Genomic DNA, 13006 nt, shown 5'->3' with positions numbered 1-13006 from the left:
AAAGTTATGAGAGCAAGATTTAAAATAGCATGAAAATCTCACTGCTTTCATTTACTGCTTTCCTAGACAAGAAACATCCCTCTTTGGCAATAATACATGAAGTCAAACAATAATTTAACATTGTTGTTTGTTAGATGTGCCACTTCTGTTGTCAGAACAAGCAGATCAGAGATCTCCTCAGTGTGTAGAGACTATATAATGAAAGCAGTAAATTAGAATCAGGTGAGTGGGTATTGATGCTGGTATATTGAAAAATAAGTGCTAGAGTTGTAATATTAATATGAGTGTTACAAAAGTGGTGATGCATTTAGATCAATATGAAAAAAATAATGGAGAGAGAAATTTTAATTTCTTCCATAATAATGACCTTTTTTCCCCTGGCTTTTTATTTGTATTTTTTTCTCACTCTTTTAACACTTTATGAATACTAAAAGAGTTAAGGGATTACAAAGATGGTCCCGTGTGACAAAACAAAAGTACATTTATGAAGTACTCCTTGCTGTCAAGTAATAACACACTTCTGACAGGACTGTGCTCTGAGTTCTGAAATGTTCCATCATTAGAGACACCTAGACCTTTTCCTACAACTGGCATTTGGATACCTGCTGATTGGTGCACTTATTTTTCTTTGTTGCTGCTTCTTTTGCTAATATTTTGCTCATAATTCCCTAGCCATTGCTTTCCACACTTTGTTTATAAACCATGTTTTTCAGCAGAGCTGGAAAAGTGTCTGCAGCTGTTAACAGTAAATTCATCAGTTGTTAGAGCATTTCAGTAAAGAGTTTAATGAAATATTTAGGAAAAATAATAATTGGCTGTGGTCTGGGGTTTAAAACTTTAGGAGCATCATCTTAAACTTGCATGCTTAAAAGACCCCAGGTGACTCTATCTGTCCCTCAGTTTTTAGATCTCAGCCACAAGCCCAGCCTTGCTTAGCATGACATTTTCCTACCTACACTTCTGTGACAGCTATGGCAAGATACATCTCACCTAATTAGCCTTGTAAAACTTAAATGTCCAGACTTAATGAACCTTCTAGGCCTTTCTATTTTCAGTAATGAAAATCAAAAGTTACCCTTCTGAACATGATGCATTTCCATCATCCACTGAAAGTTTTAGTCAATACAGAGTGGCCTGAGAAAATAAGCAAAATTTAGCTGGGAAAATTCTAATACAGGTAGATTTTTCTGGCCCTCCCTTAGAATCAAAACTGACAACTTACTAAACCTTTCCAAATAGTAGTGGAGAATTTAATAAGATAAAAGATTTCTATTTAAAATTAAACTTAGTTACCCAGTTTTCTGATTATGACACTAATCCCTCAGTCTTTCTGTGGGCTTTTTAGACCAGTGCATTTTTATAAAGCATAGTGAAAGGAACAATGACTTTCAATTGCTTTATATTTTTAAGACTTTGAACTTATGTGAAATTCATTCTCCCATGCTCTTTCTTGAAATGGAAAAAGGCATATAAATAGTAAATGTTGGGTTTTTTTGAAGCTCATTGTGCTCTGATTACATATAATAAAATGCAAGTTTTTAGTAAAGACTTCACAGTAAATGACTTTTTGTTTTATCACAATGGACAAGTAATGTCAGACACAAACATATTCAATATAAAAATGACAATGAGGCACTGGATGACTGCTGGATACAGATGACAGAGGAATGAATCAGGCAGCTGCTCTGAAAGTTCAAAATAATTATCCTGACAGAAAATAGGTCTGGTGGTAACCCCCAACTTTGATGTAATACAAGGAGAATTTCATTTTGGTCACAGATGAATATGATTTATAGCGTTTGGTAATGGTACTTGGTTTCAAAAGCAGCATTTTTACTGATAGAGAGGAATATGAATAGTTCTGTTCTCAACAAAATCAAGCTGAAAATAGAGACCAATCACTAGAAAGAGGAGGAGAGAGACGAACTGCCTGTGCAATGAAGAGGTGAGAGTATGAGTTTTAGAATCAGCATGAATAGACAGATCCTTAAATAGAAGAGTGTGGGAAGACTGTGACGAGTCTGAAGTTGCAATCATGATGGAGGTTCTTACAACTTTAAGTGATTTCAAGTAAAAATAAAAGAGCACTAGATTTTTGAGGGGTTTATTCACAAAATAGAAGTTATTCTTCTTATTAGAAAAAAATGTGAAAAAAACCTATTTTAGTCACTGATTGAGTAAAGATCATGTGATCCTCACCTAATATTTTAAAAATGGGATAATTAGGTTGTAGCTGAGAATGAGATTATATTGTGGGTGGGTGGGTGGGTCTAGTTCCATGCTCTTTTTGTAAATCTGGTTGATATACGTTGCAGTACTTTTGGCTTAGATCTTTTGCTAAACTTAAACTTTTGGAGCTAAAATGAATAGACATTTCTCAGAAATTCTGTATATGTATGAAACTGTTTTGCCATTTTGTTCATCAGCTTTAAAAATGTGTGTTTAGAAACTGTGTGAGAGGAACCAGGGGAGAATGGCCAGTGACCAAAGTTAGAAAAGCCCTGAGTGTGTCCAGTTGGGAATGTTCTTGCTCCCTTTTTGGGAACCTAGGTTCATTCTTCCCTCCTGCTGAGAGATGCAGTGAACTGGGATAGTCTCTTGGAATGATTTGTTCAAAGGTAAAAGATAGCTCAGAAGTGGTTCTCTAAAATTTACTCCAGCCTGATCCTTAAATTACTTAATAAACCCCCTTTATTGAAATATGCTGCATAGGCAGTGGGTGCAGGATGGTGGAAGAATGAAGGTTGCTGTCACAATAATTTTATATTTGCTTCTTTATTAGAGCGTGATTGCACAGTTTTTAATAATATTGCTATATACCAGTTCCCAAGGAACTTTCACTCCACAATGCACTGAATGAATTTGTAGAGAATGAATCAGTGATAATGTAATGGAAAGTTGAATGTGTGTTCCTTTCCTGTTTTGTTGAAAAAGTGGAAAGAATTACAATGAATGATGGAAGGAGCTACCAAATAACAATCTTCATACATAGTGTTATATAATTCAAAGTATTATGAAAAATCAAAGTCCAGGTATTTCAGATTGGCTGCTCATTTTAATAGATGGCTTTGTCCTTGGTCTCTTTGTTTCATTTCCTGTCCTATAAAATGGCACTCAAATGCCTTCTCATCTTCAGTAATGTTGTAACAAATTCATTAACTTTTGTGAAGAACTTAGAAAATTATAGTGATGAATACTATAGAAAGCCACATTAGAAATTAATTCCATCTTGAGAAAAGGGCTTGTGTAGCACGTAGTAAATGAGGCATGGGCCCAACACTGAGTACTGAACATGGAACAAAGTGTTGAATAGCTGCCCATTAGGGGAGCACTCACCCAAAAATAATTTACAGGCACCCTTGATTTGTAGTGGTTCATTTTACAGTCTTAATACTTCCCTGTACCATACCTTTTCATATATAAATTTGTCACTAATTTATACTAAACATATTCCATCTAATTACCTTTTTAAAAAGTAATTACCATTGTAATTATATATTCTCACAGAATATAGAGGCACCATAGAAATACTGAAGAACTTCTTTCTGGCCTTTGTTTTTTTGGGAGAATTCTGTAGTTTTAAAAATCAGAGTTTTCTTCCAATACAAAAGTTTGAGTATGGGAATTGTTCTGTTCCTTTTTGGATGAGTACAAAACTTTCATATTAAACCATATAATTCTTATCAGAAGTCATTGACCTTTATTGATGAAAAAGAGAGGTTTCTTGAAAATTAACAGCGATACTAGAGTTAAAGGATTGCTTTGAAATTCATTTTCCTTATTTCATTAAATATCTTTCTTCACCTAATTATTGTTATGTTCTCACACATGCTTATTACTGGAATTTTGAATTGATTTTAATGACTCCTTTGACTGAAAGCAGTCAAGGGTTTTGAAAAAATCAAAATAGAGAAGTGAAAAAACTCAATAACTGTAAGACTTGTAATATTTGGCCATTGATGGTGTCAGGGTGGTATTGTGGTCCTATCTCCCAACACTTTTTTTGTACTTTAATCAATGATTTCTAAGATAAAGTGAAAGTGAAATACCTGGAAACATAGGTATTAGACTGTTCTGGGCTGACTCCTGGCTCAAAAAACCCAGCTTGTGAATTCCAAATACTGTGTTGTGTGCTGGGAAACTAAGATCTGAGCTGTGAGCTGAGCTCTGAGTTTGTGGAGAGGTTTCCATGTTGTTACAAACTTTTCCCATGGAACTTTAGACATAAAAGTTCAGGGAGTTATAAAAGTTCACGAGATTATAGGCTAGAAAATGGCTCTTTAAATTCTCTCTGCCTGCTGCTTTGAGTCATCTGATGAGTAGACTTGTTGTGTTTCTTGGTAAACAGAAATACGAAAAGTCTCATTTGTTTATGTAAAGGGTAAAATTACTTATGGTGGCTTCGTAAATGTTTAAAGTAGAAACAAACCCACATGGAGTAGAATCTTAGGCTTCTCTAAATTCCTGTTATAAATATACACAGCATATACATATTTATCAACAGGATATACTAAATGTACTTTAAACATCTATTTCTACATTTAGTTATTATATTGTTAGATACTTTTACATTCAGCTTTTCAGAACTGGTCATAGTCTTAGAAGTGACTTTTAGTTGAAATTTTGTACTGCTGTTGAGGCTAAGCTCTCTAGTTTGAATGGCACTATGAATTGGGAAATATGGTGTGATGTACTCTGTAACTGCTTTGTTTATGTGCTCTTACCATGCATTGGTATATATTATGTTCAGGAGGAGGTTTGGCAGTATTAAGGAAAGCTGTTCCGCCTGCTTCAGTCTGCAGAAGGTGGAGCTTTCTGGAGGAGAGGGAGGTGATATTTTCCCTGGGAGCTCCTGAATACATGTGGAGGAAGAGTCTCCTAAGTTACAGAATGAAGCAGATGGAGAGAGTGAGGAAGGACAGTGATACAACAGCAGGGTGCAATGGGTAGAGTCCTCTGTACAATCCCTTTTAATTTCTGCTCTGAGTTTCTTCTTGAATTAGTTCTGCTAGTTTATATTCTAATAAAACCTAACTTTAGAGACTTTCAATGATTTGGAATTTTCACCTTCAGAATAGGTCCAGACAAATCTTCCTTTAAGTTTTGTGAACCTTTCTCCAATCTGTGAAATTTCTTCAGCAAACTTCTGCAGTCCATGGAAAGATGGGAAGGAGTGTTGGCTCAGTGTCAGTTCTTTCATTGCACCTGATTCCTTTGTGCAGTTGAATGACCCAACTGCACTCAGGCCCTGCTGTCTGCTTCATTCGAGTCATGCTCACCTTAGGTACCTTCCCTGAGCTGGAATTGTCTCTGAAGGAATAAGTGTTTCTGTTTTACAGCACCCAGGCATGGCCAAACAGGGATTTAATGGTTTGTCCTGTGGCAGATCTCTGTGGAATTGGTGTAATTTAGAGATCCTTTGGCTACTCTGAGGAATCCCAAGGCGAGTTCTTGTGTTGGATCTCAGAGCTGCTCTTGAAGCTGTGTTGTTCAAGGCTTTTGAGTGCTACAGAGGACATAATGTGTGGGGCTTCCTACTGAACTTTCCTGCTATTAATGAAGTATCAAATTGATCAACCATTAAATAATAGAGTCATTAATAACACAGTAAAAAACGTTATCTTGGGTACAAAAGGAGAGCCTCTACACATAATTAACTCTTACTGTTTTTCAAAATTTACTGTCAACTGTATTGTATGTGAGAATGCAATAAAAAAAGTGGAATTAATTTTCTGATTTGTTACAGATGGTAAATTTATTAGAAACGCTGTAGTTTAAGTTCTTTTATAAGTGTCAGGATTTTTCCTGCATTCCTTGAAACATCAGTTCATACTTTATTGGCTTATTAACAAGTAAAACATAAATTGAAAAATTATTTTAAAATTAACCAAGAACAAAGAACTAAACAACACCACCAACAACAACAACAAACCCCAGGGGGAAAAAAAGGTCATATTGTTTTAAAAGTAAATGACTTTAATTTTTTTTAAACTTGTATGCGGAAGAGCTGTTCATTCGTGACTGGGAGACAAGAGTCCTATGTGTCTTTCTAATGTTACTTCATGATAGGATATTATCTATATACCATTTCTGGTTTTTTGGCTGATAGTCTGCATCTCTGAGAGGATGCAGTTTGTGCTTGGAAAAAGACTGTGACATATTTAAGTGGTAATTTTCCATATCTTATGGGAAAATTAGTGATATCTTGTCCAAGCTTGTCAGTGCTGCTTCTTGCATCTTGTAGCCCTTGATGTAGCCAGAATTCTGTAGGAATGCTTTCTGTGGTGCTGGTCTACCACACCTTTACAATAAATCTGTTTGCAAAGATGCATTGACTGCTGAAGCAGTTATCTGTATTTTGAGGAGCTCCAAGTTGACCAGATCAGGAGATTGAGCATTTCTATACATTATTCCTAACCCTTCCCCCTTTCTACTCATGATTATTAAAGGGTTTGTTAATACATTTAATAGGGGTCAATATTTACTTGCCATGTTTTCCTGTCCTGTTACATTTTAAGATGTTCTGGTACCGTGGTCATCTTATTGTTAAGCATGGAGATATGGCACAATAGTCAATGCAATTTATTAATTAGATTTGCATAACTATAGAAGTGTAGAGTGCTATCAATAAATTAATGGGACATTTTAATTTCATATTTATTCATCTTTTGCCTTCATAAACATGCAGAGACCTGGTCAAAACTTGTTAACTAAGACATGTAGATCAGCTTATTCTTATTTGAATAACAAACTGTGATGACTAATATTAGAGAAAGTGTACTTCTCACCTTTGAATGTCATGGTAATTCCTTTCATGTCACTCCTTTTTGGATTCCTCCGCATTCAGGATATTCTATGAACCTTTATTTTCTACTTTTCCTTCCACACTCACTATAAAAAAAAATCCAAAAAACCCTGAACAAAACCAAACCAAAACAATTTTCTTTAATTATTAAGACAATATAGTGGGCTTTTTTCTCTTTCTAAGTCGGTCTTCCCATAGGATACAACAGAGTGTATTTTTTCAGATGATGTGTTGCTGCAGAAAAGGTGATTGTCAGCAGTAAGCAAACTATTAAATCCAACAAAAGCCTGACACAGCTTTTCTTCTGCTTTGACTTAATCTTTCACTCTCTTTGTATTTACTGATTTTATGATCACATATTTTTTATTTGTTACACAGTTTGTGTGGTGTTGGTGACTAGCAGAAGGCCAGCAGACCAGGGATCAAAATAGTGCTGTACAATTATTCACTGGGTTGTAGCACCAGAGATGACTTGCCATATTTTAACATGCATAAAATAATAATCAGAATCATGTACACTTATAAGTCACCTCCTTATTTCCTGTGAGACAGGGAAAAATAGAAGATTTGATCCCTGTAGAACTGTAATGGTAAAAAATTTAGAAGATATTTTCTTAATTTAGTTTTTTTTGTTAACCTAATTTTAGTTTTAATAATTTCAAGACTTTATAATGCAAACATTTCAACAGTGAAATGCATGTCAAAAATTCTGACTTGTAGATTTCTCCATGTCTTTTGAAATCAATGTGAATGGTAAACTTTGAAGTACTTGCATAATATAGAATTAATATGTATACACTTTATTATTTTAAATTTTTGTTTTGCCTACAGACAGCCTTTTGATTGATTATCAGTTTACCTTCAGCTTATTACAAGAGGATGATCGCCATCACACTGCCATAAACTTTATAGCAAATCCAGAACAGGTAAGAAAATGTTAATAATTTTAGTTAAGTTTTAGAGATTCAGAATTAAGATTTCCATTGTATTTGATGTTGATTAAAGGTTTTTGAAGTGTCTATAAAGTTTTAGAGAAAGTTCACATTTTTTGAGAGCTGCAGAATTAGTCCAGTGCTTTCATTGAGAACCCTTTCTATATGGTAGATTTACTTCAGCTTAATCAATACTCTGAAAAATTATCAGTTGGTTGATTTTATTGTTTCTCCCATGAATAAGAAGTTTAATATTTTCCTGAGATGAATTGAAGGGGTATACCCTTCTGTTGAGAAAACATTTTTAGTTGCGGAAAGTAAAATTTTTGGCTTGTGATTAGAATGTAGGCATTTGCCATATACTTTATTTTATTTGATTTTTTAAAGACAAATGTTTTGTTATACTTACGACAAACTACACACATAACTGGTGTAGGTATATGTTAAATTGTACTTACCAAATTGTTCTTACCAAAGCAAAAGAGAGGATTGCCTTTGGCCATAAAGCATTGCCATTTCTAGATATGTTTAAAATGAAAACTGGAAAATGATTAAAAGGCTGTATGTGCAGTAGAGTCACATGCAATACATTCTGATATGTTTTGTTAACTTTCTTTTTTTTTTTCCCCCTAGTCAAATAAAAATTTGGATATATCAATTAATGCATCAAACAACTTTAACCTCAATATTACGTGGTCTATTGGTTCTACAGGTGAGAGTGAATTTTGTTATGATGAGTTTTTCCCCAAATGATTTCATGATCCTTTGAGTTATTTCAACCTGATTGTCTCTTTGTTGCTAATTTTGATAATAAAACTTTACCAAATGTGTTCTTTTACCATTATCATTATGCTGTTATTAATTATAATATTTAAACCTCAGATGATAATTTGCAATCTGAATAAAGCTTCATTAATATGTTGACTTTCTCTCCTATTCAATTAAAATTGCATTGGTAAGAAAAGCTTGTAGCGTATTTAAATTTTTAAAACGACAGTGTTATGAAATGCTGTGATTTTAATTAAGATAAATTGCTTCCTTAACTACTGCAGAGACTGAGATTTTATTTCTTTGTTTCAGTGTTCAAGCTAAAAATTTAATTATTAACCTTTACATTGATATCAAACAATAAAGTTCTTCTGTGTATGCTGATAAAAAGAACTGCTTATCTATTTTTTTCTCCAACTTTGAACCCCATTACTCTTCTTTGTTTTAATTTAGACAGTTTTTCTGAATTGATTCTATTGACTTTCTGAAAACACATCCAAGGAGAGGCATGATGCTTAAAATGAAATAACTAAAAAAAAATCTTTTTAAAGAAGGTTCAGAGTTTCTCTTAAACTCATTAATTTCTTCATCAATGCATTTCTGAAGTACTTTACCATACTACAGTTAGTAAACTCTATTTATTCCTTTATTTTAACTTAGCTCAGTCACTCATTTATTTGCAAAAATTAATAAATGTTTATTGCTAGTTATGTTATTAACGCATTCATGAACAATTAAAACTTGACAGCAAAAGTGTAAGATGTCAACAAATTCCTTTACAGATTTTATTGAGCTGTTTATTGAAATGAAACATAAATTATGGAGGAAAGCTTATTATCATTTAAGCTGACCATAATAACTATCTTGTAAAATTATGCTTCTTCTGTCATTTTTCCAATTTGCATATAATTTTTGAAACCAAACTAAAAATTTCTGTGAATTGTCTGTATGTATATTAAATATACCTAATGTGCCGTTTAAACTACAATAAGAGGTTGTTTTAGAGGAAGACACCAAAAGCAATTAAGGATTTATGTTTCTTATGCAAATTTACTTTGGCATCTTTAATGATGATTAATATTTTTCTCAAATATGTGTATTTACATCTGAACTTTTAAAAAATTTTAGCTGGAACAATATCTGGAGAAGAGATTCCTGTTGTTTCCAAGGTTAATATTAAGGAATACAGAGACAGCTTTTCCTGTGAAAAATTTAACTTTCGAAGCAACCCAAACATCACTTTCTATGTCTATGTCAGCAATTTCTCCTGGCCAATCAAAATACAGGTTAGTGATTTCTTTGTGCTTTTAGAGACATTTTTATTTCAGCTTTACACTGAATTTCATGGTTTCACTCATGCAGTAAATATACAAATGGAGTTACTTGCATTTTGTACTTTCTGTCTCTAATAATTATGTTATGATGGCAGTCATAGTGTGATTTTAAGTTTGGGCTGGATGGGACTTTGGGCAGCATGGCCTGGTGGGTGGTGGTGCTGCCCATGGTGGGGAGTTGAAATGAAATGTTCTTTAAGGTTCCTTCCAGCCCAAACCATTCCATGGTTCTGTGCTTTAGCTTTTACTAGTGAGTCAGACTTCAGTCAATTTTAAATTCTGAATTTAAATTGTTGAACCTACATGTTTAATTGTAATATAACTTCAGCATTTAGATGTAAACACAGAAAATGGTATGCAAATCTATATGTACCTGGGTATTTGAATGTTAATAATTGTCTTTTGGAGTCTCTGACATTTTAAATGTTGAGTGACTGTATCAGATTGCAATATCATAGACTTCAGTTAAGACTAAGTATAGTTTATTAGAATTTATGTTCTTCTTGACTTCAATGGAATCAATTTCATTCAGTATTTTCTGGAGCACTGAGATGCTCTACAGTAGCAAACTCAAAAAAATCAATGCAGTCATGATTCCTCCCTGGCCTGTGATGTTCCAGCAATATTTATACTAATAATTACTATAGCTGCACTTGTGAACACAGCATGCCCTGCATCAATGAAAGCGTTTCTTTTGTGCATGAATGGCTTTTGACTACAACTCCCTTACAGAATTAAGTCTTAAAAATTAAGTTGTTAAAATGATAATTTCATAATTCCTGATGATTTATTTCATCAGGAAATCCTTAATCAAGTACATTCATCATTAATCAAGTACAAGCTCAAAATACTTTACATTTAGTCATAAAAATACCCTATAAAATTCCCATTATGGTGAGAAAAATTTTCCATATTTTTCTAAAATACAGAACCTTACTTTATAATCTGTGTATAAAAATACACACACACACACACACACACACACAAATATATATATATTTTTAAATTTAAAAAATTACAGGAATTTATTCAATCTATTTGTCTAGATATATATGATAAAGTGTTCTGGATTAAAGCAGTCATCTTCTGACTAAAGTGTCAGAGAAATGTTTTTCTTGTGTTAAGTAAAGCTAGAGTTGTCTTTATCATACCTGAACAGTGACTGTAAATATGTGTTAACGGTGTCAGAGAATGAATTTATTCAGCTTACTAACATTTATGACTCTACTGGTTTATTAGAAAATCCAAACAAACCCTGAAGACTAACTGCTTTCTTTTAGTCTTCATGTTAGGGCTGTTTTACATTCTCTCCCACTTCCTTAGGCTAGAACAAGTTCAGCTGCCAAACAGGCTCCTTAAACAAATCCAGCGAGCAATATCAGCTGTAAATGCACTACACTCTCCTCTCACCTTTACGACTGCAAGGTGCCTGTATCATCATTGTAAGACAAACATTATTAGGGTGATGCATTCCTGAGACGTGCAGCTCTGTGGCAGATGTTGGCAGATCTCAGCTCCTCCTTGTGCTCTTTCCACTGCAGCATAACACCCTGATGGAGGGAATCCTTGATCATTGGTTACATCCTTCCTCCTTTTTTTAAATCAGAATTTTCTTTGTCTGCCGTGCTTACGCAGTTTTTGTTTTTGTTTTTATTTTGTGCTTCTTTTAGAGGCACATTGATATTCAACAGTCTAGACAGCTCTGCCTCAGATGTGGTGGTGCTTGATTATTGCATTCCTGTCCTTACTCCATCTAGAAATTAAGTTACTGAATTTTGTGTACTGAGAAGGAATACTGAGATCCAATCGGGGAAAGTGTTTTGGGATTTTAACTTTTTCCTCTGTATTTGCCTTCCTAAATTAATGAGATTATTATTTAGCTCTCATCCTTTCTTATGCTGTAATTTGTTCTTTTCTGAGAAAATATCTGAAGTCAACATTACCAGTATATGTTTCTTGTGTTTGGTGCTCTAGCAGTAGATAAAATCTTCAAATGATAAATAGAGCAGGGAGCTTTTATGAGAAAACAAGTTTTGTTTCATATGCTAAGTATAATTCTGCAGGTAGTAGAAATTTTAAAAATATATGAAACCTCCTATGACTTTGGGTTAGGAGAAGGAAGTCATGGTTCATTCCAATCAGAGGCTAAACTTTCCAAGGCCAGCACTAAATCAGGTCTAATAGTTATGCTCTTCTACATCTTTATCTCATAGCATACCAGTTTTCACCTTCATAACAGGCAAAAGTGGTTGATATTTGTCTATTTGCATTGCAGTCCTTTTCACTGCAATGGCCTCACTGCATTGGTCATACATGCTGGGAAAAATCTGGTGTTTTGTGTTAACTCAGTACTGAAGGCTTTATTTAATCCTAAGGAAACTATTGTGGCTTCCTTGACAGGTATTCTGTTCATTTAATAAATAAGGTAGCAACATGAAATTTGACACATGCCTTTTGCACAATGCTTTTGTAGAGGACTAAGTACTCCAGCACACTGAGCATTTTTCAAGTACAGTCTGAGTACCAGCCCTCCTGTATTTCCATTATTCATCACCACTCATCGAGAATACATTATATAAAACATGAGTTCCTAAGGAGGCAGAGCTAGTGACCTTACTTCCTTTTAAACTGGTATTTGAAGCTGTTTTATTGATGTTATTACCTCTGGTGTTATTGGTATGCATTTCACCTCTCTGCTCTTGTGCCTCCTGTTATGCTGGCACTGGAGCTAAGATTTCTGGGATCTTTCATTGGGAGGATTTGAGTGTTGGAGTTACTGCTCTTTTATTTTCCTATAGGAAAAGAAACAGCCCTTCTCATTATACAAGACATGTAGGTTCACTTTCTGTTAAAGTCACCTACATTATCTCTGGTTTGCATTCATTTATCTCCAAGATTTTCGTGACTATAAGGAAAAATCTGTCCATCCCAGCAGGTGATTGTTTATTGGGATCAATGGCTCATAGCTGCTTCCTTAGATTGTTTTATTATTCATATTGCCTATTCAACAAGCTGGGATTTTTTTTCCAAAATGTTAATAAATCCCTGGTGGCTCTAAACCGAAATATCTTCTTAAGAAATATGATTTCTTGGCTTTAAAAAAATGGTATGTGATGATTGGTGTCAATAAAGATAGCTCTTTAAGGTGTACTGGTCTGTGATAGGCT

At 34.0% G+C, this 13006-nt stretch overlaps 1 protein-coding gene across 4 annotated transcripts in view; it reads left to right on the top strand.

Annotated features, from left to right (window-relative positions):
• ATRNL1 (attractin like 1) overlaps positions 1-13006 on the top strand; it is a 428637-nt gene that overhangs the window by 166217 nt on the left and 249414 nt on the right. For all 4 annotated transcript variants that reach the window (XM_063163139.1, XM_063163138.1, XM_063163141.1 and 1 more), the window contains exons 22-24: positions 7637-7731; positions 8371-8449; positions 9634-9791. In XM_063163139.1, coding sequence (XP_063019209.1) covers positions 7637-7731; positions 8371-8449; positions 9634-9791 — 332 coding nt within the window. The remainder of the gene's footprint in view (positions 1-7636; positions 7732-8370; positions 8450-9633; positions 9792-13006) is intronic.

This window comes from Melospiza melodia, chromosome 9, assembly GCF_035770615.1.
Source record: "Melospiza melodia melodia isolate bMelMel2 chromosome 9, bMelMel2.pri, whole genome shotgun sequence".
NCBI classification, from domain to species: Eukaryota; Metazoa; Chordata; class Aves; order Passeriformes; family Passerellidae; genus Melospiza; species Melospiza melodia.
This window is presented reverse-complemented; position numbering and strand designations above follow the sequence as displayed.